The sequence below is a fragment of the Psammomys obesus genome, unplaced genomic scaffold (assembly GCF_907164565.1).
Source record: "Psammomys obesus unplaced genomic scaffold, mPsaObe1.curated_primary_1811, whole genome shotgun sequence".
In the NCBI taxonomy this organism is placed as follows: domain Eukaryota; kingdom Metazoa; phylum Chordata; class Mammalia; order Rodentia; family Muridae; genus Psammomys; species Psammomys obesus.
In genome coordinates, this window is record NW_026585644.1 from 19,332,848 (window position 1) to 19,359,556 (window position 26,709).

The 26,709-nt window shown below is 41.5% G+C and overlaps 1 protein-coding gene across 1 annotated transcript; it reads left to right on the forward strand.

The window, feature by feature from the left end:
• The first annotated feature begins 1,087 nt into the window (after window positions 1-1,087).
• Window positions 1,088-25,161, forward strand: Ywhaq (tyrosine 3-monooxygenase/tryptophan 5-monooxygenase activation protein theta). Its single transcript, XM_055625219.1, has 6 exons — window positions 1,088-1,153; window positions 1,545-1,880; window positions 18,200-18,323; window positions 19,706-19,869; window positions 20,635-20,730; window positions 24,077-25,161. The coding sequence occupies exons 2-6, from the start codon at window positions 1,587-1,589 to the stop codon at window positions 24,134-24,136; spliced, it is 738 nt and encodes a 245-aa protein (XP_055481194.1). The 5' UTR covers window positions 1,088-1,153; window positions 1,545-1,586; the 3' UTR covers window positions 24,137-25,161.
• The last annotated feature ends 1,548 nt before the right edge of the window (window positions 25,162-26,709 follow it).

The following is a 26,709-nucleotide window of genomic DNA, read 5'->3' on the forward strand; positions in this document are numbered from 1 at the left end:
AAGGTTGCTGATTTAAAAGGAAAAGAAAATGTTAGCGATGACCCTGAATGCGTAGCGTCTGAGGGCAAGTGTTCTCATTTCAGAAGGGTGTTATCGCAGGGAGAAAAATCGGAAGTCAGGAAGAAAAAAATTTGGTTTTGCGAAAAAATATCAGAAAAAAAGAAAAAACACCACACACACACAAGAAGCGTGTACACATGCTTTACAGAGTACGTTTATGTGTGTGTTGGGGCGGGGGGCTGCATTTAGACAGTAATGTGGAAAAATTTTGTAAAAATGCTTTGGGTTGCGGTTAAGTCACAGCTGCGTTTCTCCACATCGTGCTTAATGTCATTTCCCATTGTAAAGAAAAGCGTACCTGACGCTGCCACGCGGACCTGCCCAGATCTCCTAGATTTACCTTTCCACAGGGGAATTCCTGGCTTTCAAGGGTACCTGTGTGAAAACTTGAATTAAGCCACTTTCTCTGGGGACGAATTCTTTTTTAAATGGGGATAGGGTTACTTCTAATTTGCAGCCGGAACAGGAAAGTCATAAAGGTTGCATTTTAAAGTCTTGGGGGGGGGGTTCCAAACCTTTGTCAAGAATAAGAAGGTGGAAGAAAGGCGCTTGTGCAACAAAACGGCCAATTATGTCACCCCTGAGAAGTCCACTGCAGCCGCAGCAGCCAGCAAACTGCAACGCCCCATCTGCAGCGGCCGGTGCTGCAGGACACGCGGCCGCAGCCGCTGAGGTCGAGCGCACCTCCGGGTCCCATGCCGCACCCAGGAGTGCCGGGGCTGGCTGGGAGGATGAGGGGAGGTGGTAAAAGCATCGCCATGGCAACAGTGACGTCCATTCACCCTGGATCTAATTGGAGGAAACCCCGTGGCCGAAGCCGCAGCCTGCGGGCCAACCGAACCTACCCGAGCCGACCCACCCTCCGAGCCTCCGCTTCGCTTCCCGCCCCGCCCCACTGCGCCCCCTTCCGCGCGCTCGCTCCTCATTGGCCAGGGGAGAATCCGGAGGCGGGACTCCCCGGGGAGGTGCAGCGCGCTATTGGTCGGCGGAGAGCTCGTCGACTCCGCGCTAGGCTGAGACGGGAGGGTCCTCGGCTAAAGCCCCAAGCAGATCAAAGTGGTGGGACTCGCGTCGTGGCCGCGGAGACTAGAAGGTGAGTGCGGGTGCAGCTGAGGAGCGGCCGCTGCCGCGAGGGGCCGAGGCCCGAGCCGGAGCTGAGGTTGGCGGGGCGCGGTCCTCGTGACTGCTGGGCCTCCGCGCGCCCGAGGGATGGGCTGGGACGGGAAGGTGCGGCGCCAACGGCCGCTTCCATCTTGGGCCGGGCGGGGCCCGCGCCTCGGCCTCGGGGAAGCAGGGCGGGCGGGAGGGCGCGCGCGCGGAAGGCGGTGGCCCCGCGCGAGGCCCGCGGACCCAGCCTCGTGCGCCGAGACAAAGCGGGCGTCCGGCCGCATTGTCTGACGCGCTCCCCTCGCTTCTTCTCTCTCTCTCTTTTTTTTCTTCTGTCCTCCCCGGCGCCGCCCCGCCCCGCCCCTCGCGGCTCTCAGGAGGACTCCGGATCCGGCTCGGCGCTCGCCCCGTTGCTCGCCATGGAGAAGACCGAGCTGATCCAGAAGGCCAAGCTGGCCGAACAGGCCGAGCGCTACGACGACATGGCCACTTGCATGAAAGCCGTGACGGAGCAGGGCGCCGAGCTGTCCAACGAGGAGCGCAACCTGCTGTCGGTGGCCTACAAGAACGTGGTTGGGGGCCGCAGGTCCGCCTGGAGGGTCATCTCGAGCATCGAGCAGAAGACCGACACCTCCGACAAGAAGTTGCAGCTGATCAAGGACTATCGGGAGAAAGTGGAGTCGGAGCTGAGGTCCATCTGCACCACGGTCCTGGTGAGTCGTGAGTCGGCGCTGGCCGCCGTGGGGGAGCAGGGCGGCGGGAGCCGAGACCCTTTTGTGTGATGCTCTCGACGGCGAGGAACCTTTTGGGGTGGAGAGTTCGTGAGATGAACCGCTGGCTTCCTTCACACATTGTTGCAGAGCTTTCTCAAGGGTTTGTAAGTCTTTCCTCGGGCTCTGGGTTACAGAAACTTGGGAACAGCCGCGTAGGCTTACACAAGGCTGGAAAAGATCTATTTAACCTTGGGAGACTTGGTCGTGAGAGCTGTATCGGTCGCTTTGGGGGCTTCATGGCGCCTTTTAACGTAGAGATGCTAGCATTAACCCCCCAAGATTTAGAAATTTCAGGTAAGAATATTGAGCCTTTCCTTGCTAAAGGTTGTGTGTGTGTGTCCGTGTGTAAGGGGAGTTCACTGAATGAAAAGGATACAATCTAAAGAATAGAATGTCCTGGTTAATTTCATTATTTAATAGCGTTTCTTTTCTCTTTGTTACCTCAGGTAAGTTTGGTGTGTTGAAAGCATTTCTGGTGTGAATGGGCAAGGGTAGCCTTCCACGTTTTGAACTATCCAGCCCTAGCAGGGGTGGTAACTGCTATGATTCACCCTCATTAGAGGGAGCCTTTTTAAAACTGTCATTGTACAGATCTCTTAATCAATAAAGCATGTTTCTAAGATTTTAATAGCATATCATGGAGTGTCAGATATTTTAATGCTGCAGTTATTTCTATGAATCGTGTGCACATTCATAGGTAGTCATAGACCACTGTAAAGGAGCTGTAAAGGGTTTGTTCTTTACGGGTCGTTTTTCTAAGAGACTGGTAGCTTCTTGGGTTATTCCATATATTGTTTAGGTGCCTTTTGAAAGGCAAGCATGCAACGTTTCATAAGAGAAGGAAAATTACTTTTCTAGCCTTCTTTCCTTCATTACAGCAAACCAATGGAACCTAAAACTTTTGTTCCCTGTTGTGTAGAACTTAACCTACAAAAAAGAAAGACAGGAAAAAAATCCTACCCACTTTTCTAAAACAAAAGAGAATATCTGAACAAAATCATGATTGATAGATACAGATGTTAGGGGCCAGAAGAAGCAATCAGAGTTTATACATAGTAACGTCTAAAAACTGCTGTTTTATTACTCAGGGAAGCAGGGGCTGGCGGATTCAAGGTTAACCTGGTCTAAGGGAGTCCAGGACAGCCAGGGCTGTACAGACAAACTCTGTCTCTTAAAAATAAAAAACAAGACTGTTGGCTTTATAAAGATGAGATTTTGTTGTAGTAGCATATGTGCTCTTAAGTTCCAGTCCCTGCTCAGCATGTGGGAGGCAACTCTGGTCTGAGTCTTTTGTGTTCAGGGGAGCTGCCTACTTTGATAATAATAGCAGGCTTTAATAGCATATATTGATGGCTATTGTTACGACTTTGTGATTTATTTACTCATTCAGTTAAAAATCACATTTTTAAGGTAAACTAAGCTATTTAATTCTGAACCAAATAAATATATATTCCATCTTTCAGCTCTTAAAAATTCTTATGTTAAGATACTTTGTGTTTGTGTCCCACCTATGGAGATGAATTGTCCAAAGAAGCCAGAAGAAGGGGTCAGGGGTCATTTTCCTGGAACTGGAGTTAGTTGTTAGCCACCATATTGGTGCTAGAAACTCAACTAAGGCCTGGGATTCTCTGCAAGAGCAAGTGCTGTTAAATATCAAATCATTTCTCCAGTCTCAGAAATTTTGGGTTTTATGGTAATATAAATGTGGTTTTCCCTTTTTTGATGATGTGGTTTGAGAGAGTGACCAGACACTAGAGACCTCTTATGGATATCCTTTTAATAAAGAGAGAGCTCTTGAAATTAGGACAGTTCATTTTCTTGCCTGAGACAGAAATAGAAGAGGTAGGTTTAATTAATCTGAGACACCAATGCACAAATTAAAATAGTGTCTTCAGCTGAATTTTGCCTTGATGACCAACGGGAAAAGTGTCCTGAGAAAGCAGGTCTTCAGGTTGGCAAATGAACTGGAGAGCTTGCTGTATAGTGAAAGGTTAAACAATGCAGGGAAGAACAAGCTGAAAACCACGGATTTTTGTCCTCTAGTAATTTATAATATAGGGCAATATATAAGGTAATTTCTATAAGGTATTTAGGAATAAGATGCAGTGTAGTTAGAAGGAAACAAATTTCAAGACGTCACAGAGAGTAGGTTTGAGGGTGAGTATTAGAAGTGGTTGTCACTATTCTAGGCCATTGGGAAGAATTCTAGATAGGGCTTAAAGAAGGCTTTCGGTGTGCCTAGTGAATGGTCTGTTGATAGGAACCATAATTTGCACAGGTCACAGGGAGAAGTTTTGGGGGGTTTTTTTTGTTTTTTGTTTTTTGAGATACGGTAGCCCTTGGCTGTCTTGGACTTGCTCTGTAGACCAGACTGGTCTCGAACTCAACAGAGATCCGCCCGCCTCTGCCTCCCCTAGTGCTGATTACAGGTCTACAGCACTGTATACAGCATTTTGTTTTTTCTTTCTACAGTACTAGGGATTGAACTCTGGGCCTTGCAAGTTTTAGGCAAGTGCTCTGCCACCATGAGCTATATCTCCAGCACCTATAGATGTTTGGAATGGTGTAGCTGCATCTAGAATTCATGGTTTGAGTATGAGCTAACCAGTTTATAATTTGAACACACAGACAAGGGGAGTGTTAAATTAGTCAATAAAAATCTGATTATTGACAGATTAGTAATTCATTTTTGGGAGCTAGAACCCAGGGCCTTGAATATGCTAGGGGAGGGCTGTACCTGTCAATATAATTTATGTGGATAGAGAGGATTGGTTTAAAAAAATTTTTTTTTAAATATTTTATTTATGAGTGCTTTGTGTGTATGCCTTCATGCCAGAAGAGGGCATCAGATTCCAGTATAGATGGTTGTGAGCCACCATGTAGTTGCTGGGAATCAAATTCAGAACCTCTGGGAAAGCAGACAGTACTCTTACCAGATGAGCCATCTCTCCAGCCCTGGCCTAAAATTTTAAAATTATTTATAACAATTGGGAACTTGCCATTCCACCTCTACTTTAACTCCCACCTTTGTGGTAGTTAGAATGAGAACGTCCCCTATAGGCTCATATATTTGAATGCTTGAATCTCTAGTTGGTGGAACTATTTGTGAAGGATTAGGAGGTGTGGCTTTGTTAAGAGGAAGTGTGCCACTGGAGGAGTTACTTTCAGTAACTTTCTGTCTCCCTCTTTTGGACTGAGATGTAAACTCAGAATCATGCCTGACTGCATGCTGTTTGCTTTTCAGATGACTGTGTACTTTAACCCTCTGAGACTGTAAGGCTCAAACACTTTCCGTTATAAGTTGTCTTATTACAGTAATAAGAAAGTAACTAAGACAACCTCTAAAATTCAGTTTGAAGCACATGCCATCAAAGATAAATGAAAGGTGAAAATCAGTGACTAGTGTACTGGCTTTGTGAAGAAGTCTCTCGTGATCTGAATGTTGACAAGAGCAAAGTTTAGTGAAAAATCAAGCAGTAGTTAAATAGCAAGTATGAAATGTTTGGGAATAATTCAGAACTTGGAAATGAAGTAAGACCAAGTCAGAGCAAGTCAAATAAATCAGATGGATTCATAAAGTCCCCTCTGGGATTTAGGAACAAAAATCTATCGTTTACAAACTGTGGACTAAGAACCAGATGCTTGTGCTAGAGAGGTGGCTCAGCTGTTAAAAGCACTGTCTGCTCTTTTAGGGGTCCTGAGTTCAATTCCTGACAATCATATGGTGGCTCACAACTATCTATAATATGATCTGATGCCCTCTTCTGGCATGTAGGTATATGTGCAGATAGTGTAGATAGAGCACTTATACATAAAAATAAATAAATAAATCTTTAAAGAAGAACCAGGTGCTTAAATTGTATTCTGGACAGCTAGCACTCTAATACTCTGACTTTCAGTAGATGAGTTTCAGTATAATACTGAAATTTGAGAAATGTCAGTACTATGATATTTTTTAAAGTAAAAATCATCTTGGGTTGGTGATCCACGCTTGGAATTCCAGCACTTGAAAGGTGGAGGTAGAAAGATCAGGATCAGCCTCTGCTATATTGTGTGAGTTTGAGCCCAGCTTGGATTCTGTGGGACCCTGTCTCACAAAACAAGCAAGAGCCAGAGACAACTGCAGTGATAATGTGCCTATAATCCCAGACATTTGTGAGTTTGAAGCAGGTTTTAGGGTTTGTAGTACCTTGGGGAGCAGCAAGAGCTAGCTTTAGAAAACAAAAAAGGAAAGAAAGACAGAAAGAAAATGTCAAAATAAGAATCAAGTGCCAGGCATGGTCGCATACCTTATTCCCAGTACTTGGGAGGCAGAGGCAGATGGATCTCTGAGTTCAAGGTCAGCCTGGTCTACAAAGTGAGTTCCAGGACAGCCAGGGCAATACAGAGAAACCTTGCCTCCAAATAAATAAATAAATAAAAAGAAGAAGAAGAAAGGAAAAATCATATATATCAAAAGAGTAGGGAAGTGCATACCATTAATCCTAGTATTCAGGAGGCAGAGGTTATTTATCAAAAGCTACCCTGTTAATCTGCTCTGTATAGCTAAACCTCTCCTGTTTCAAGGGGGAGGGGCCAAAAAGAGAATCACATAAAATAAAAAATGTAGACAGTTTAGAAAGCTCTGATTCTGTAACAACTGTATAACCTTATTTCAGTGATAATCATAAATTTACTTAGGTTCTAAATTAACCTCTTCTAATGAAAATGTAGCTCATGCTGGTTTATTTTGGCCTAAGACAGATACATTATTCCTGATGATTAGTAATCATAGATCTTAATGCAATTTTCTATGTGTAATAGGAAAAGTATGGGCTCTGAAATGGGCAGCTCCTTCATTGCCTTGAGCACTAACAGATCACTGTTTCTTCATCTATAAGTTGAGTATGGTGCCCACTGTTAGGGGTTTGTAGGTGAAATAACTACATTGGTGGGCTTTTGGGTTAGGGGGTGGAATGGGGGAGATAAATGTACCTGTAATTGGCCTTTATCTCTGGTCTGCCACTACTTCTTAAATGTATTCTATACTTGTTAGCAATTTTTTTTTTCCTAATAAGGTCCAATTTAAGTTGTGTGTATTCTAGATACTGAGGATTGGACCTAGGGTCTTTTGAATGCTAGGCGAGCACTCTGTACTCCCAGCATTTTGTACATTTACTCTATTGCCATAAGTTGTTAAGTTTAAAGTTGAAAAAAAAACTGAAGCATAAGGAAGTTAGTAACTTGGTCAAGATCACAAAGTGAGTAAAGGGTAGAACAAAGATTTGAACCCAAGTTGTATGCCATCACATGAAATGAAATAGTAGTTCCTAAATATATGGTAGCTGACTGTAGACCACAGTATAACTTCCTGTGTTGGGGAATTGTGGACACTTTACTAAAAATAGTTAATACTTAGAACTTTGGAGAGAGAAGACAGGCCTTTGGACAAAATGAGTAGGACTTCATATCACCAAAGGCTTCTTATTATATATGGGATATAACAAAATTTTAGTCTTGACTTTGGGTATTTTGCCCTTGGATTACGTAAGTTACTTGATGCCAAGAGTTTTGTAGGTTTTTGTTTTTCCTAAAGAGTGAATAGAAGTCACTGTGTGTGCTTGCTTAGCATGTACACGGCCCTGTGGTTTATTTTTAATTGTTTTCATTTTTATGTACACTGATGTTTTGTTTGTATGTATGTCTGTGTGAGGGTATCAGATCTTAGAGTTACAGACGATTGTGAGCTGCCATGTGGGTGCTGGGAATGGAACCCAGGTCCTCTGGAAGCACAGTCAGGGCCCTTAACCACTGAGACATCTCTCCATCTATCATAGCAATGGGAAAAGGGGAAAAAAACTAGAATGGAATGGAATGTTATTAATCTAAATTAGATTAGTATTTCTCAACCAGGGTATTTTGTCCTCTCTATGCTATGTGGACATCTGGACAAACTTGTCACAGAGGAAAAAACTGTTAGTTTCTGTCTTTTTAGGAAGACAATGAAAGATATGCATAATTCTCCTCCTCCCCCTTAATGAAAATTGCTATTGATAGTTGGAGTCTGTGGCCATGGATTTTTGAACCCTGTGGTGTCTTTCTAAGATGTTCCATACTTTTACTAATGAAGCCACTCAAATGCCTGCAGAGTCCCAAACTATACAGTTCAGTAAAGTTCATACAGTTAGAATGGACACTCTGAATCAATGGAGCTTTATCTTGGTAGAGAGTAAGGGTGCTACAGACTAAGGTGAAGCGATACCAGTAGAGAGTGGCAAAGTAAAATCAGTGCATTCTGATTTAAAAAAAAACAAAAAACATAATTAAGAAATCCATGGCTGACCCATCAACAAGCCGCCCACAGTGGTCTGGTGGTGAGCCTGCGTTATTACATTTTGTGCTGCTTTTGGGTTAATGGTGATAACTACTTTTTCAAGTTGAAGTGTGTTTGGGGGCAAGTTTTCTTTTAGGTGGGAGATTATTTTGAGACGGATTTCTCTATGTAGCTCTGGCTCTTCTGGAACCTACTATGTAGACCAGGTTGGCCTTGAACTCTAGACATCTCTGCTTCTTGGGTGCTGGGATTAAAGGTCTGTGCTACCACAGCCTGGCCAGGACAAGTTTTTTTTTTTGTGTGTGTGTGTTTTGTTTGTTTTAAATAAAGCTTCCATAGGTTAACCCTTTACAATATGGGACGACTAACAGGCCTACCATATCTAACCTCTTCCTATATTTTTAGTCCTTTAATTGATATGATGGCTTAAGAGAGCTCATTAACTTGCCGTTTTATTCTTTATTGAATCTGAATAGTGTGGCATGAGAGCTACATGGCATTAAGAAGCCTTTTTAACCCATTTATGAAATAATGTAAACAACACTTTCAAGAAAGGATTTAAACTGGGTGTGGTGGTGCACACCTGTAATCCCAGCACTCAGGGAGGCAGAAGCAAGGAGATCTCTGAGTTGGAGGCCAGCTTGGTCTAGGACAGCCGAAGCTACACAGAGCCTTGTCTCAAAAAACCAAAAAAAGAAAAAGGCAATTAAACCAACAGACTAGTATTAAGGTGGCAATGGATAAACTATAAGTTTTCTTCTCTTTACATCTCTTGTAAATGATGTTTCTGTACCACCTTCGTGGTGTCCATAGTTAGAGGTGCAAATTTATAAAAATATTTTGAAAAATATATCTGTAGAAAATTTATTCTAAGAGTAGAAAACTATAACTAATCCATTAGAGAAAACAGATTAAAAAAAACAGTAGTATATTAGTCATGGAATAGTTCTCAGCAATAAAAAGGAGTAGACTCTTTGAAAAATTGCTAAGTGAAAAACTTCAGATACTCTTCTTAGTCCTAAAACAAGCAAAACTGATGGGAGATGAGCATAGTGATCTGGGAACAGACTGGGATAGATGAGGGGGCAGGAAGGAGCTTTGTATGGTGATTACAGTGTTCCATGTGGGTGTTGCAGGTTATAGTTTTCCAGTGCTCAGCATTTACACACCTAAGCAAACGTACTTCTTCATTGAGAGCCCTGAGACTGAGCTGATAGAGGTGGCTCTAAGGGGTACATGTAATACAGCTACATAGATAATAGATAGCTGTAGATTTCATATATAATCTAGTGCAAATTCTATCCCATACTGCTTTAATACAATTTGGACATAACAAGACACAAACTAAAGTTACATTGGTGTCCTTGCTAATACCAATCATTCCTATCTTCTGTGATCTTAGATGGCCTATATTTAGTGAGCTAACCAAGCAGTTTTGACCTCTTTGTTAATGGAGCTTTGTTTTGGGTGTCAGAATATCTTTTCAGTTTTATTACTTAGGTCTAAACCAAGATCTTTCCCTTCTTTTATTGCATCCTTTCCCTTGAAATTCTGTGGTTGAAGGGGAAAGTATGGGCACTGGTGTTTGTTTTGTTTGTTTTTGTTTTTATCACAAAAAAGAAATGTTGGCTGTGTACAATAGTGTTTTTTTTTTTTTTAAGATTCATTTATTATTTACATAGTATTTGTCTGTATGTGTGCCTGCATGCCAGAAAAGGTTACCAGATCTTATTACAGATAGCTATGAACCACCATGTGGCTGCTGGGAATTGAACTCAGAACCTTTGAAAGAATAGCCAGTGCTCCTAACCACTGAGCCATCTCTCCAGCCTAGTACAATAGTTTTTTAACATTTTTTATAATTTATTTAATTATATTTTATGTGCATCAGTGTGAAGTTATCAGATCCCTTTACAGAGGTTACAGACAGTTAGGAGCTGCCATGTGGGTCCTAGGAATTGAATCTGGGTCCTTTAGAAGAGGACACAGTGCTCTTAACCATTGAGCCATCTCTCCAGCCCCGAAGTACAATAGTTTTTAGTTGACAAAATACAGGGGATATTTTTTTCCTCTATCTACATCTTTGAACTCTGAGAGACAGTGTTAACATTTTATATGGTAGCTACAACTGCTTAGTACTTAGCTCCCAACATGGGAATTCTGCAGAAGTCAGACAGGACATTTCTGGTAATATTAAACATTGGTGCAGCTGCTTTGAAGGGACAAGAATGATTTCTTTATTGAACACATTGCAGTTTACACATCTTTATTGCCTAATTATCAGAGATCGAGCTTTGTTATGCATCTTCAGTATTACTATAATCATAGCATCTTGGTAATTGAAGCAGAGACTGGATGAACATTTTACATGCCAGAGTATCTTTTGGTGTATGTGTGTGTTTGTTTCTGTCTGCTCCTCCCTTCCTTCTGATTGATGTGTGTGTGTGTGTGTGTGTGTGTGTGTGTGTGTGTGTGTGTGTAGGAAGTACATCCTGTTCATGAAAACTGTTCTAGTCTCTGTGAGGCACTACTGTGCTTCAAAGCAGAAATTGATACTAACACTAACTTTGCCTGTATTAGTGGTGGCTGGAGATTTTATGGATCAGGAGAAAGGATTTAGAGACTGGAAATTGAGAGATCTTTGAGGAAGGGACATTTTTCTGTTTTTATGGAGAACTTAACATTCTGAGTGCTTCCCCCCCCCCCCCGCCCTGCCCGCTTTGTCTGTTCATCTTTTGGATTTTAGCTGTTTTGACCACAAAAATAACCAGTTGACTGCCTGAACTACTTTGGCTTATTGTTTTCACTGTAGCTAGAGTGGTGTATACTCTGTAGAGCCTGAGTAATATATTAAGTCTCTGACATTGTGATGACAGCCCTCATTAATTCATGGCACTAATTTAGTAAGTAGCCTTGTCAGTCCTGGGCTTGCTTTGTAGACCAGGCTACCCTTGAACCCACTTGAAGACCTGCCTGCCTCTGCCTCCCAGAGTGCTGGGATTAATAGCAAGTGCCCCGTGGTGGTTTGAGTGGGCATGGCTCCTGCAGGTTCATATATATGAATGCTTGATCTCTAGTTGCTGTACCTGGGAAGGGTTAGGATTAGGTATTCCTTGTTGGAAGATGTGTGTGTCACTGTTGGACTCAAAGCCTATGCCATTACCAGTTATATGTGTACATGTGTGCCATGCATTGTGGATAAGTTGGCTTGGTTATGTTGTCTCATCACAGCAATGGAAAAGTAACTAAGGTTGGAGTGGATTCTGCACTGACTTGGACTGGAGAGAATTCCAGATCGGCTTGGCTACTAGGTACTGAGCAGAGGTTCAGTGTGGCATATCTGGAGACCTTAAGAACTCTGAGCACGCAATTAGCTCCATCGCAGAACTGGTCAGCACAGCCTGTGACTTCCTGCTGCACTGTGGCATGAATGTCCTTTTCAAGTACCTATCTGTGGTCTTTGGTGATCACCTGCCACTGGTGACTGTGAGGACAGAGGGTGTTTGTGGTAAATAGGCAAAACCAAGGTTAGGAGCCTGTTATATCTAAGCTGTACAGATGCTGGCTGGAGAAGTGGACTGCCTCTGGGGCATTTTGTACCTTTCCTGCTGCTGGAATTGGTCCTTGTGCTCACCACCTCACGCCACCCAAGACACAAGGCTTAGGGATTTCTGCATTAAGGGAAACTATAACTAGGGGATCCCCTCCTTTCTTCTCTTCTGCATAATAAACACCAGTCGAAACCTTCAAAAGAAAGAAAAGTAACTAAGCTATTTCTTAATTTATTTTGTTCCTTCCTCCTGACTTCATTTATTTTCAATTTTAAAAAACTTATATCATGAAAATAATAAAATCTTATGCAAAAATAAATAGAATAATATGCACTCATTGGCCAACTTCAATAGTTTTAAGAATTCTGGGTTTGGGCTGGAGAGATGGCTCAGAGTTTAAGAGCACTGGCTGCTCTTCCAGAGGTCCTGAGTTCAACTCCCAGCAACCACATGGTGGCTCACAACCATCTATAATGAGATCTGGTGCCCTCTTTTGGTGTGCAGCCTCACATGCAGGCAGAATACTATATACATAATAAATAAATACATCCTTTAAAAAAAAAAAAAGAATTCTGGGTTTGTTGGTTGTTTTTGAAACAGGCTCCCGGCTATCCTGGATCTTGCTATGGCTAGCCTTGAACTCAGAGAAATCCTCCTGGCTCTGTCTTCCAGGTGAGATACCTCAGAGGGATTATAATATGGAGGGACTCCAGTGTGGGATAATATATGAAAGGTGCTAAAGCATGGAAGAGAAAAAAGTGGATTCTTAGTGCTTTGAATCTCTGAAAAAATATAAAAGAAGCAAGTAGTAGTTGCTGCCTTGCAGAAATTGAAGATCTAGATGTCTAAGGAATTGCAGGGGGAAACTTCTGTTTTTCACTTCCATATTTTATATGAAGTGCATGTATTCGTTATTCAGCAAGAGTCAGTGCTTGTATGCAGAGAAGACACAGTCAGAGTAAGGGGGAAAACTTGTGTTAGATTTGAATTGGACCTGCCATTTTTTTTCTTTTTATTTATTTATTTCCTGAGGAAACAGAAAACTTGGAGGTTGATCCTGCTTGGCTCTTGGATCAGATACTGGCTCAGGATTCATTGTACTGAAATATTTAGATATAATTCATAATGTTTTAATGATCAAGAAATAATGTAGGAATACTACAATTACTTAAAAATGAAGAGAAACTTGTACTTTGCTTTGATTGTAACTTGACTGGAGTGGTCATTCATGTTACTTGAATAAGTTGGTAGTTAAAAATTCTCAAAGCTACGCATCAGATTACACAGTGGTTTTGGTGTATGTGTGTGTTCAGGTGATGAAATTTATAGTTTTGTCTGTGTATATAAGTATATGCTATCTACCAATTTCATTTTAAGATAGTTAAGAAAGCGTTGCTATTAGCTAAAAGGGGCTATCTGAAAGAAGAACTAAATAGGAAAAAGAAGATGACAACAAAGACATTTTAAAATGAAAGCTCTAAAGTATCTAACAGTTGTGTCCATTATTTCGGACATGGATGACATTAATATATACAGTCGGTTGTTGCAGTTTGTTCGCTGAACAGGAGACTTTTAGTTGAAAAACATTAACTGTTCTTAGGGGCTGGCTAGGTGACTGCATTAAGAATAGTTATTCTTCTTGGGATGTTGAGGTGGCTTTCCAGCCAGGAGGTTCACAACCAACTATAATTCCGACTTCAGGGGTTCTGGCATCCTTTTCTGGCCTCTGAAGGTGACAGTACGCCACATACACATCCATCACAAATAAACGTACTTTTAAAAATGGTTCTTTATGTGAAGATAGAATTGTGTAGAATTGTGAAATGCTAAGTGGGTTACCTTTAAGAATTAGTAATAGGGTTTGTTATTCTCTCTTTTTTTTTTTTTTCTAAGACATGGGAGCAAGGAGTAAAAGGAAATACTACTAATCTACATTTGCTGTCAGTGCTATTTCTTTCTTTTTTTTAATTAAATTTTTATATTTTATATTAGTTAACAGTTTATTTACTTTGTATCCCAGCTGTATCCCGCTCCCTCATTCCCTCCCAACCCCACTCTCCCTCCCTCATCTCCTCCTGCCCCTGATGGGGGAGGTCCTTTTCCCCTTCAGTCTGATCCTAGCTTATCAGGTCTCTTCAGGACTGGCTGCAATGTCCTCCTCTGGCCTAGCAAAGCTTCTCCTCCCTCCCGGGGTGGGGGGAGGTCAAAGAGCCAGCCGCTGAGTTCATGTCAGAGATAGTTCAGTGCTATTTCTTGACAGACTCATTTCGTAGTTTATAGCTCTTGTGGTATTATGTTTCTGTTAACTCCCATCTTGTTTTTCTGAGAGTAAATTTCTTACATCCTTGTTCTTGTTTCTTTGATCTGGAGTAGCAGTTCTCAACCTGTGGTTTTTGACCCCTTTCAGATATCCTGCATATCAGATTCATAACAGTAGCAAAATTAGAGTTATGAAGTAGCAATGAAACCCTTTCCTAGTTTCCTCACTACCACATGAGGAAGTGTATTAAAGGGTGGCAGTATTAGGAAGGTTGAGAACTAACTGCTCTAGAGTGTTCTCCTTACCAGGTCATCTTAGAGTTGTGAATAGCGTTACTGGCATCTTACAGCTTCCTCACATTATTTGCTTTCTGTACCCTTCAGCCAGATAACACTGCCAGTGGCAGGGAAGCCCTCGCAGGGATCCTTCACACCTTCCAGGATCCCGTAGTTCCTGGTTGAAGACTTTACAATATGAGTTAAATAAAAATAATGCTTAGAAGTAGCTATGGTGGCTCATGCCTGTAATCCTTAATTCTGGAGGCTTAGGCAGGAAGATTCAGAGCTTAATACCAATATTAGCTACAGTAGAGAGGGACTCTTAAAAATAATTATTATAAGCAATAGGAAAGCTTTTAACTGTAAATACTAAATGACTTGTTTCTTCCCTTCTTACTTCTTTCCTTTTCTTTTTTGTTTTCAAGACAGGATTTCTCTGTGTGGCCTTGTCTGTCCTGGAACTCTGTAGACTAGGCTGGCCTCAGACTCAGGGATCCGACTGTCTCTGCCTCTCTAGTGCTGGGTTTAAGGGAATGTGCCACTACTGCCTGGCTCCACTCTTTCTTTCTTAAGACAGGGTCTCTTTATGTAGCCCTCTCTGGCCTAGAACTCAGGCTGGCCGTGAAGCTACAGTAATCCACTTGCTTCTGCCTCCTGAGTGCTGGGATTAAAGGCATGCTTCACCAGGCACAGTTTAGATTAATTTAGTGTGTGTGTGTGTGTGTGTGTCTGCAAGGAATCTGTTCACCAGAACTGGTACCTTTTTAGAAATCCTGTTAGTTGCTGTAACTTACTAACTGTCTCACTTGGGAAACCAGAGAAAAGAGGGAGCTTTGCATGAGAGTCCCTTGGTAACTTGGCAGGTATTTATTTCTCTCAGAAAATTGCTTAATTTTTTTAAAAATAGTATGATATTCAAATGCTATAGGGAGTTCTTTTTTTCACTGTAAGTAGCTACTAATACTGTGTTGGTGGGGCCTGGAGAGATGGCTCAGCAGTTAAGAGCGCTGTCTATCTCCAGAGGACCTCTGTTCAATTCCTAGCACCCACATGGCAGCTCATGACGGTAACTCCAGTTTCTGGGTATCTGACACACTCACATAGACATGAATGCAGGCAAAGTGCTGATGTAGATAAAATACATCATTAAAACATAATATTGGTGAAGATGAGTTGAAGTTCTTAAATGTTTTTTGTTTTTGTTGTTTGTTTGTTTGTTTGTTTTTGAGACAGGGTTTCTCTGTATAACCTTGGCTGGACTTTTTTTGTAGGCCAGGCTAGCCTCAAACTTACGGAGATCCAACTGCCTCTAACTCTGCTGGGATTAAAAGCATGCATTTCTGTGCCTGTGAAGCTGAATTTCTTAAAATTCTGGTCTTTGGACACTATTTTTCCGTTTCATGATGGTGCTGCAGGAGGAACACTGGTTTTTAGTCCAGTCTTTAGAATTTGGGGGTGGCCCTTAGTGACCTCTTATGTTATATTTCTAGCTCAGCATCTTGCCAACTTGAACATAGTTGTTTTTGTTTGTTTTTTGAGACAGGGTTTCTCTGTGTGGCCTTGGCTGTCCTGGACTTACTTTGTAGATCAGGCTGGCCTCTGCCTCCCTGAATGCTGGGATTACAGGTGTGCGCCACTGTGCCCGGCTAAACATACATAGTTTTGATGCTTTTATAAAATAAAATTTTGGAGTTAAAGTTTAATATTTACTTTATGTACATGAGTGTTTTGCCGGCATGTATGTATGTGTACCATTTGTGTGGCTGGTACCACAGTTCAGAAGAAGGCATCAGGTTTGGATTGGGTGGTTGTGAACCACCATGTGGGTGCTAGGAATTGAACCCAGGTTCTCTGGCAGGCAATAAGACCACTGAGCCATCTCTTCAGCCCCATGTTAAAGGCTTTTTTTTTTTTTAATTTAAAAAGATTTTAAGGGTGCTGGAGAGATGACTGAGCAGTTGAGAGCATGGTAGCTCTTCCAGAGATCCTGAGTTCAATTCCCAGGAAGCACATAATGGCTCATAACCATCTGTAATGTGATCTGATGCCCCCTTTTGGCATGTAGGTGTACGTGCAGATAGAACACTCATCAAATGTATTTTTTAAAGATTTTAAATGTTGTTTTTTCCTGTTTCTATCAAACTTATATAAGATACAGTGGTTGCACTTTGTTGGGGGCATTTTTTATTAGACTTTTGATTTATTTGAATTTAAAAGTCTTATTCTGGGTTATTTTCTTGACTTTCCAATTTATATCATAGTTGGCACTTTAAAGCTTGTTAATAGATAGTATCTGGTATTTTTTAAAAAATGCAAACATGAACTTCTGTTCTTTGTTCAGCTTCTGAAACTGAATTGAGGCAGAGGAGCTGGTCAGTTACTGTTTTGTTTTCTGAGCTCTGAGCATGTGACACTTCTAAGCTTTGACTTCTTTTGATTGGTTTATAAGAGTTAAATTTTAAATCACTTAATACTAAGTAAAATAGGTAGTCTAAAGAAATTGTATGTTTATCTTTTCAGTCAGCACAAACATTTCAGTTTAGGTGGCTGGTTTAAGTGCAGAATGCCATTGTATGAAATCAGAGATAAAAGACAGCCAAGCCAGGTGTGGTGACATACACCTATACTCCCTTGGGGACTAGAGCAGGACGATCACAAGTTCCAAGAAAGGCTGGGCTGCATAAGGAAACCCTGTCTCTAAATAAATACTATAACCATGTTTATTAGACTCAGCAATGAAAGGTTGTATGAACCGGTAGATGAGCTCGTGCCAGACAGCACATGCTCATCTTGCACCGTGTGGTCCCCAGCACCACTCTAATAAAGCTAATCAATTTAGATCCAGTTGACATAAAAGTTGTTTTCAAATTGCTATACACATTTCTAAATCTAGTCTGTGGATCCTGTACTTCTCTTTTTTTGGACAGACTTTGTCTGCAGAGGACACTGAATGCATCATTTTAAACCATAGTGAGTTACTTGGGTTGCTTACAGGAGCTTGAGGGCCTTACCAGTAGGCTGTACTGCTGAAGAGCTCTCCCCTACTAGCTACTAATTACCTGGAGATACTTAGAGAGGAATTCGCACCTTATAAGCCTATCTCCCAATTATTGTTAGTTGCTTATAAATCCTCAGAAAAGGATGAGGCCTCATGAGTCCCTTCCCTATCTATGACAGGTTTTTTTGTTTGTTTGTTTTAATGTGATTTTCATACATTTTTAAGGTTTGGTTGACCCTCTCCTACCTGCTTTTCTCCTCCGTTTCCCTGCCTGTCCTCATGTCAGTTTCCTGTGCTTTTATAGCATCTCATTCATTCATCTTCCAGAACTTGGGTGTTAATTGTTCATAGTGTGCTTAACTGACTGAACACTTATTGAGGGCAGCATGAACCTAATTTCAGATTTTTTTTTTCTTTCCCTTTCTTTTGGTTTTTCAAGACAGGGTTTCTTTGTAGCCTTGGCTGTCCTTGACTTGCTTTATAGACCAGGCTGGTCTTGAACTCACACATCCACCTGCCTCTGCCATCCTGAATGCTGGGATTACAGGTGTGCACCACCCTGCCTGGCTATTTCAGGCTTTTTAATGTATTTACTCTAGTTGGGTACATGGCACCTAAGCAGGCATCAGTTAATATTGGGTAATTCTAATGACAATGTTTGGTGTTATCTAAGCATTTTGCTGTAAACCGTGGGCTGAATTGTTTAAGACCTGCCGGGGAAGCTAGAGTACAACAACCTGATCCTGTTGTGAGGAACATGTTTTGGGTCCAGGTTGGAATGATAGGCAGAAGTATACCATTACAAGTTCTTGTCTGTGATGATATGGCTTTTTACTAGTGTTTGTTTTATTTCTTGTAGGAATTGTTGGATAAGTATTTAATAGCCAATGCAACTAATCCAGAGAGTAAGGTCTTCTATCTGAAAATGAAGGGAGATTATTTCCGGTATCTTGCTGAAGTAGCTTGTGGAGATGATCGAAAACGTAAGTATATTTGACCTGTGGGTAAAGTCAGAATATATAAAAAGAAAGGGGGATGGGTACACTTGTCACAGTGGCAAAATACCTGAGAAAAAGCTTAAAGGAGAGAGTTATGGCTTGGCGAGATAGATTGTTCAGTAGTTAAGAACATGTATTGTTCTTGCAGAAGACCAGAGTTCAACTTCGAGCACCACATGTCAGGCAGCTTACAATTGCTTGTAACTATAGCTCCAAGGGATGCTCCTAATCTCAGGCATTTGCACATATACAGACATACACACATGTACATGGAAATAACTAATCATTTTTTTTTTTTAAAGGAATTACCTTGGTTTCAGAGGTTTCAGCTGATGACTCACTTATTCAATAACATCAGTGTGGACCCAGAAGTAGGCAGATCTCGGTAGCATATGGTGGGGCAGAGCTGCTCACCTCATTGCAGACAAGAAGAGGGTTAGGGATAGCTAGAGACAATGTATATCTGTCCAGAAAACACTCCTTTGACCTGTTTTATATATAACATATATAGAACATAGAAGTGGAGTGTGATAGGTTGGGGGGGGGGGCTGGGCTTGAACCCAGGGCTCTGTATATGATAGGTGCGGATTACCACTGAAACTATACTTCTGGTTCTTTTTAAAATATTTATAATAATTATTATTTTGCTGGAGATTTAACTTAGGGTTTTATACATGCTAGGCAGAGTGCCCCACCACTAAGCTATGTTCCTAGCCTTACTTAAGTTTTGAAACAGAGTATCATTAAATTACCCAGGCTGTACTTGAATTCACTTTGTAGTTCAAGAAGGCTGTGAAACTTCAGTCTCCTGCCAAGTAGCTAGGAATACAGGCTTTTTCCATCAGGCTCAGTTTGACACATTGTACTTTTAGAGCGCCATATAAACATTGGTGCTTATAACTAATTTTTGAAGACGGGAGGAGAGGGAGGATGAATATATGGTTTGTCCAGACTTCGCAGTAAATTTAAATGACCTATATGAATAGATTGGCCTCTTTTTTTTTCTTTTTAATTTTATGTGTGTTTGTGTGTGTGCGTGTACACGTGCACACAACTAAATGCCACATTACTCATGGGGAGGTCAGAGGACACCTCCTATGTGGTTCTAAGGATCATGGGGAGATCAGAGGACACCTTTTCCTGTGTGTTCTAAGGATCAGTCAAACTCATGTTGTCAAGCTTGGTGGCAAGCACATTTATCCACTGACTGTCTTGCTAGTCCTCCTAAGTTTTATTTAAGTACGCTGGAGCTACGGTGACTCAGAATGACTCAGAGCTGGTAGCTGTTGTGTAAAGCTGTTAGCATGTTGTATATTGGATAGATACTTTTACTGTTGTGTTTACAATTTTTTTTCTCCAACTCACAGAAACGATAGATAATTCCCAAGGAGCCTACCAAGAAGCATTTGATATAAGCAAGAAAGAGATGCAGCCTACACATCCAATCCGCCTGGGGCTGGCTCTTAACTTTTCTGTATTTTACTATGAGATCCTTAATAATCCAGAGCTTGCCTGCACACTGGCTAAAACGGTAAGATCTATGTTGGGAATATCCCTTTTTGGCTGAGGGTTTTGAGATGCTAAGCATATTTAATTTGAGGTATTTGAATGCTCAAGGAGGCTGTTTCTTTTGCGTTAGATGTTTTCTTTTTATTACCGTCTTTCGCATTTGCTCCTGTCAGCCTCCCAAATATGGTTCTCTCACTGTGATTCTAAGTAGTAGTGTCTGACTAAAAAGCCTAGAAGGCAAAGCGATTAAAGAAGTAGAGTAACTTCAGGAAGGAAACATCAAATATTAGAAAGGAGTGCCTGCTAAGTTTGAGCACTAGAAGCCTGTATTCCCCTCAAATGTCTCAGAAGGGCAGCGTAACTACCTGCTAGCTTTTATAAGAATTGTATTGTGGGCTAGAGAGATGGCTCAGTGGTTAAGAGCACTATCTGCTCTTCCAGAGGTCATGAGTTCAATTTCCAGTAACCACATGGTGGCTTACAACCATCTGTAATGAAATCTGGTGTCCTTTTGGCATAAGTACTTACAGTGAGTTTCAGGTTATACTTTTTTTTTTTTTTTTTTTGACCGGAGCAGTATAGATTTAGTAAGGAAAAGTGAGGCCAGAAGTCCCCCAAATGGAAGGGGCTTTGTGAGGAGCCCTCACAAAATCTTAAATTATGTCACCAAGGCAGTACTTCCATAGTGTTACCCCATATAATAATGTGGCCGTACACATGATTGTGTTTGCAGACTGCAGCTTCTGTAACTGAATGTATTACTCATTGTGAATGTTCACTTCACCAGGCTTTTGATGAGGCCATCGCAGAGCTTGATACATTGAACGAAGACTCCTACAAAGACAGCACCCTCATCATGCAGTTGCTTAGAGACAACTTAACAGTAAGTTGTCCACTGTTATGTGGCTTTGTTTTCAGAAATAATAGTAACCTCTTCCTGTCTTTTGGGGGACAGTTAGAGAAGAGCTATAGTCTTTTGATTTTGTTTTTGTTTTTTGAGACAAGATTTCTCTATGTAGCCTTGGCCTGGAACTCTGTAGACCAGGTTGGCTTTAAACTCACAGAGATCCTCCTGCTTCTGCCTCCTGAGTTCTGGAATGAAAGGTGTGTGCCACCACCTGACTAGAACTATATAGTCTCTTAAAAGTTTGGAGAAAGGTCTTCATGGTGACAAGGTATTTTATCAGATCTTCCTGTGAAAGGTACTGTGTTTGTAAGAATACAATATTATCATTACTATTTGACTTGGTCAAACATGTTGATAACGGTTAATGTAAAGAGCTTGTGTAATTTTAGTATTTTCTTTTTCTGGGTAAATTAGGTATAGCAAGTTAGGGCTTTTATGGGTCTCTCAGTCTCCTAAAATCACATAAAGCAGCTTATTTTAATAAGTTTATTTGGTAGGGCTAGAGAAATAATTCAGTGATTGGGAACATTGGTTGCTCTCCTAGAGGACCTGGGTTTGAGTGTCAGTACCCACAGAGTGGTTCACAATGGACTAATTCTAGCACTAAGGGATCCAGTGCCCTCTTCTGGCCTCCATGGGCACTGTATACACATGGCATACAGGTAAAATGCCCATGCTCATAAATGTTTTGTTTTTTAAGTTTTCTTGGTGAATTCTGTTGTGCTTGAATAAAGCGTCTCTTAGTTTGCAGTCTATTGCAGTAAGAAAACATGATAACCCAAAGCTTTGGGAAAGGAAGATTTTATTTCAGCTTAGAATTTGTAGTCCATTATAGAAGGAAGTAAGGGCAGGAACTGAAGCAGAGGCCATGGAGAAGTACTGCTTACTGACTTGTTCTCCATGGCTCCCTCAGCCTGCTTTCTTTTATAACGTAGAAACACATGCTCAGGGGTGGCCCTTCTAAGAGCGGGGCTAGGCTCTTTCATGCCAATCATTGATCAAGAAAATGCCCCACAGACATGCCTACAGGCCAGTCTGATGGAGGCATTGCCTCAGTTAAGGTCCCTCTTTCCAGATGATTTTGGTTTGTGTTAAGTTAACAAAAACAAAACAATAACAACAACAAAAACCTAGCCCGTACAGAGACTAAGCCTATATGTAAGCTTACCTCTGCTAGTAAGCTAAAGCCTGTTTTATCTTTTTCTTTGGCTTTTCTCCCTAATTCTTAAGCACACATTAATTCTTAAGGACACATTAGTGTTCTGTTCTTGTGACAAAACACCTGAGATTAACCAACTTTAAAACAAGGAAACATAGTTTGGTTCACGTGTTTGAAGGTTCAGTCCATAGTAGGAGCTTGGCCGGGTTGTGTTGAGCAACTCAACAGGAACATGTGAGGTGAAGGCCTGCATCTCTCCTGGCAGCCACAGGAAAGAGACCCGGCAGTGTCCTCTTCATGGGTGCTCCCATGCTCTTGCAACTTTCTCTAACTAGGTGGTATTATTATTGTTGTTGTTGTTGTTGTGTTTTATAAAGCTCCATATCTGCCCAATGCTCCTGAACCAGTGACAAGTTCACTAAGAAGGAAATTAGGAAAACACTGTGTATTCTTAGATGTTAGCAGAGCCTGCAGCCATGAGGAACAGAACAGTGATATACAGCTGGTTCCATGGGTTGATTATATTGGACTCAGAACTGTCTTTTAATTAGTTTGATTCTGTTCTCTCTTTGAGGCGTATTTTTTGAGATTTTGTTTTGTTTATCTTAATATCTTAGTAATAATTGAAGATAATCTCAGAGCCTAATTTTTCTAAAGTTGCAAGTAGCATCTTGGCCGTTGGTTGTTATTATTTTAGAAATGATGCGCACAACAGATACTATATGAAAGAGGTTTATTGGATGGACATGGAGAGAGGGGGAAGGAGAGAGAGAGAGAGCTGGCAGGAGGAGGGGCGGGTATGCCCTGACCGAGAAAGAGGTAAGAGGCAGGGATCTATTTATGGCCCTGGTATAGCTGAAGCGCATCTGCCACACCTGGCGGGTGACACATGATATCATAGGTTACCAGGCAACTGAGAAGCAGGCTGCCTAAATGCTGACATTCCTCCGTTTTTCTATAATTAAAAAATGAGGACGTTGGACTGCTTCTCATATAAGGCAAGTTAAAGTATATAAATGTAGGTTCAGTGGAAGCAGCTCTTGGTTCGCAAGAGAGGGGGAGGGAGAGAGTGTGCTCCAAAATGTCCAGATTACATGGTGAAGAAGAGGGAAGCCCTGCCCTGGGAAGTTTAGGGTAGGGGGTAGGGTTTGCCAGACATCACCAGCAGCAGATAGGGACTGAGGAATGCTGGGAGAACCTGGAGCTGTTGGTCCTGGGCTGAAGCACACCATCTCACTCTTTTGTTGATAATAAGTGGGTAACAGTAGAAGATTCTCTCTGGCTGCTTCCTCCTGACACTAGGGCCACTGTAGGGAGGTCAAAAGGCTGAAATGCTGGCCAAGTCCAAGAACAGGCTGTTTTAATGCAGTTCAGGGTCTGTGAGAACATCTGTGGCTATGAGGGAAAAGTGCAGGTCCAGCTTGAGGAAGTCTGCAAAGTTAGACTGGAATACCTTTGGTAGCTGCTTTGTTGCTGTCGTGGATGTAGGAAACACATGGGTCTGGCAGGATACTGGAACATACATAGGCAGAAGACAAAATAGATCTTGGAGAAAATTCCTTTAGGTGTGAGCGACCCTGGAATATTGTAGTGTTAGTATTCAGTTAATACACAGGTATACATGCCCTGTTTCATCCCCGCCCCCATTTAAATTTCTGTCAGTACAAAGTAAGTCTGCTCCTTTTTCTGTTAGCCTTTCATGTACTTGGAAACAGTTACCAAGAACATGATTTTCTTTTTAAATAGTTCTATTTTAATACTGTTTTCAAGGAAAGCATTTCACTATTAAGAATGGAAAAAATGAAATTACTTAACTGCATGTGTGGTGTTGGGAACTGTCTCAGCCTGTTTTCCATTGCTGTGATAAAGTCCATGATCAAAAATTAGGGAGAAGAGGATGTATTTGGCTTACATGTTGTAGTCCATCGTTGAGGGAGGAGGAAGCTGTAGACTGGTGGCACTGCCACGGTAAACATCTGTATCTTGTGGAAGCACATGTGTGGTTTGTAAGTCTCTGTTTGGCTGCTTTTGAAAGGCCTGATAGTTTTCAGTTTTGAGAAAGGACTGTCTTGGTCATCCTCTTGTTTAAAGGATTGACTTCTTAAGGGACTTAATGTCTGGATGGAAGTAATAACTGACCATGATTCTCTCTTTTTTCTGTAGTTATGGACATCAGACAGTGCGGGAGAAGAATGTGATGCAGCAGAGGGGGCCGAAAACTAAAGGCATCCAGGGCGCCTTCCTCCTTCCCCTCAAGAAAACCTTTTTACATCTCCATTCTTTATTCCACTTGGATTTCCTCTAGCAAGGAAGCCCACTCATGTGTATGGGATCAACTGTTTATAGTCTTTTCACACTGCAGCTTTGGGAAAACTCCATCCCTTGGTTTGTGTTGTCTCGGCCTTCCTGGTGTGCAGTTACTGCTGTAGAAAAGTATCAGTAGCTTCATTTCACATAAACACGAGTAACTTCCAGACACTTGTGTAGAGGACTGACAGCACAGTTGGTATTTAAGTAATCTGAACCAGTTCTGCAAGTGACTGTGTTTTGTATTACTGTGAAGATATGGAAATGTAGTGCATTACAATTTAAAGTGATTGTAATAATAACTTCTTGATTTCTACATTCCCTCTCTGACCCTTCTTCGGGGTTTTCCTTTCAAAAGCAACTTTTCCATGCTCTTAATACATATTCCTTTTTAGTAGGAATCCAGAAGTGTTAGATTGAATGGGAAAGCGCTTAATGCATCCGGGCTTGGGGTCACAGATTGAAATGTCTCCTGTGTCACATACTCTGGAGGTTACATCTGTCTGTGACAACAGGGAGTTTCCTTATGCATTCTTCATTTGCTGCTGTTTAAGTTGACAACTTCCTTCCCAATAAAAATTCACTTACACCTCCTGCCTTCGTAGCTCTGGTATTCACTTTACCTTGTAATAGAAGTAGCATGTTGCTGCCAGAATACAAGCATTGCTTTGGGCAAATTAAAATGCATGTCCTTTCTTACTACACTAGAAAGGGGGAATAAGTACACAAGTCCAAGTCTAAACTTTAGTACTTTTCCATGCAGATTTGTGCACATGTGAGAGGGTGTCCAGTTTGTCCAGTGATTGTTCTTTAGAGAGTTGGACCACTATATTGTGTGTTTGCTAATCATTGACTGTAGTCCCAAAAAAGCCTTGTGAGAAAAATGTATGCCCTATGTAACAGCAGAGTAACATAAAATAAAATTACATTTTATAAAACCATTTATTATGGCTTTGTAACAGTTGCATACACATATTTTAAGGAACAGATGAATTTACTACTTTTTTGAAGTTTATTGCTGTTTCTCTTTATGTAAAATGTAGTGGTGATACCGTATTTCTACATTGTGGTACACTTGCCTGGGGTGCCTGACACTGTGTAAAATTGGACCATATTTCTCCAGATAGCCTCATGGGTCATCTCTTCCTCAGATGTAAATGATAATCTGATTAGGTGTCATGTGGAATAAAGTGGACATTTGAAAACTAGAAAAGCTAATTATGTGGTGATGAGTGCCTTGGCTGGTATGAAAATGTGCTTCAACTACATGAGCATTATACTATTATCAGCGATTACTTTTTAACCTGAGTTAGTTTGAGAGATGATTTTCAAGGCAACATAATGTGCAAAATGAGTATTGTAATTTTTTTGTTTCCCACACACACACACACAGGGTTTCTCTGTGTGGCCTTGGCTATCCTGGGCTCACTTTGTAGACCAGGCAGGCCTCAAATTCACAGAGATCCATCGGCCCTGCCTCCCCAAGTGCTGGGATAACAGGCATGTACAACCTCACTAGGCTATTTTTGTATGTTTATCCTCTTCTAAAATAGGCAGGTGGAATATTTACAGTTGCTGTGTATTTGTTCTCTGGCTTTCTCTTTCTATTTCTCTTCACTTTTTATTCTTGCTTTCCTTCTCTTTCAGAGTCTTCTGCATGCTAGAACATACCTTGTGTACATTCCCAGCTCCTTAAACTTGTTTCTTGAGGGAATCAAAAGACGGAATTTAATAGCATTTAAATAAGGTTGGGATGGGGTGTAACTTGATGGTAGCCAGTCATTGTGCTTGCCTTTAATCCCATCACTTGGGAAGTAGAGGCAGGCAGCTGCCATTGACCAGCCAGGGCTAACATGGTGACAGCTGGTTTCAAAACAAACCGTAATGGTAGAAAGCGTGTTTGCAATTCATAAGGGCACTTGAGTGCCAATTGTTGGACTCTCAACCTGCCAGCTACCCGAGTAATGACCTGTAGGCTATGAAAACTTGGCCTTAGCTTTGGCTTGTTCCCAACTAGCTTGTATAATTTATATTAACCCATTTGGATTAATCTACATTCTGTCATGTGGCTCAGTACTGTATTTTCAGTTTCCTTCATGTCTGGCTGACAAATATCCCCTGAGATTCTTTCCCAGAGTTCCTGTCTCTTTCCAGAAGTCACACCTTCCTATCCTTCCTTTGGTATATTTGGTCTGGCTCTTCATTAAACCAATCAGAAGGTGTTGAAACAATCAGTAGCCAGGTGGTAGCAGCACAGGCCTTTAATCCCAGCACTTGGGAGGCAACTTGGTTTACATAGTGAGTTCCAGGATAGCCAAGGCTACACAGAGAAACCCTGCCTCCAAGGTGTTGTGATTGTTCTCTCTGAGGTTTGCTACCTCTCTGTCTGCTAATCTGGACCTAGAATGTTTTCAGCCTGTGAGACTTACTGGTGAATAGGCTTACCCTATCTAGTTGTGAACTCTGGCTGGCCAGTTCAACTCAGCTGT

What these genes read in the sequence shown, in the direction of transcription:
- Ywhaq (XM_055625219.1), top strand. Translation starts at nt 1,587, where the DNA reads ATGGAGAAGACCGAGCTGATCCAGAAGGCCAAGCTGGCCGAACAGGCC. An exon ending in CCATCTGCACCACGGTCCTG is followed by an intron (nt 1,881 to 18,199) that starts GTGAGTCGTGAG and finishes TATTTCTTGTAG; the next exon opens with GAATTGTTGGATAAGTATTT. An exon ending in TTGTGGAGATGATCGAAAAC is followed by an intron (nt 18,324 to 19,705) that starts GTAAGTATATTT and finishes TCCAACTCACAG; the next exon opens with AAACGATAGATAATTCCCAA.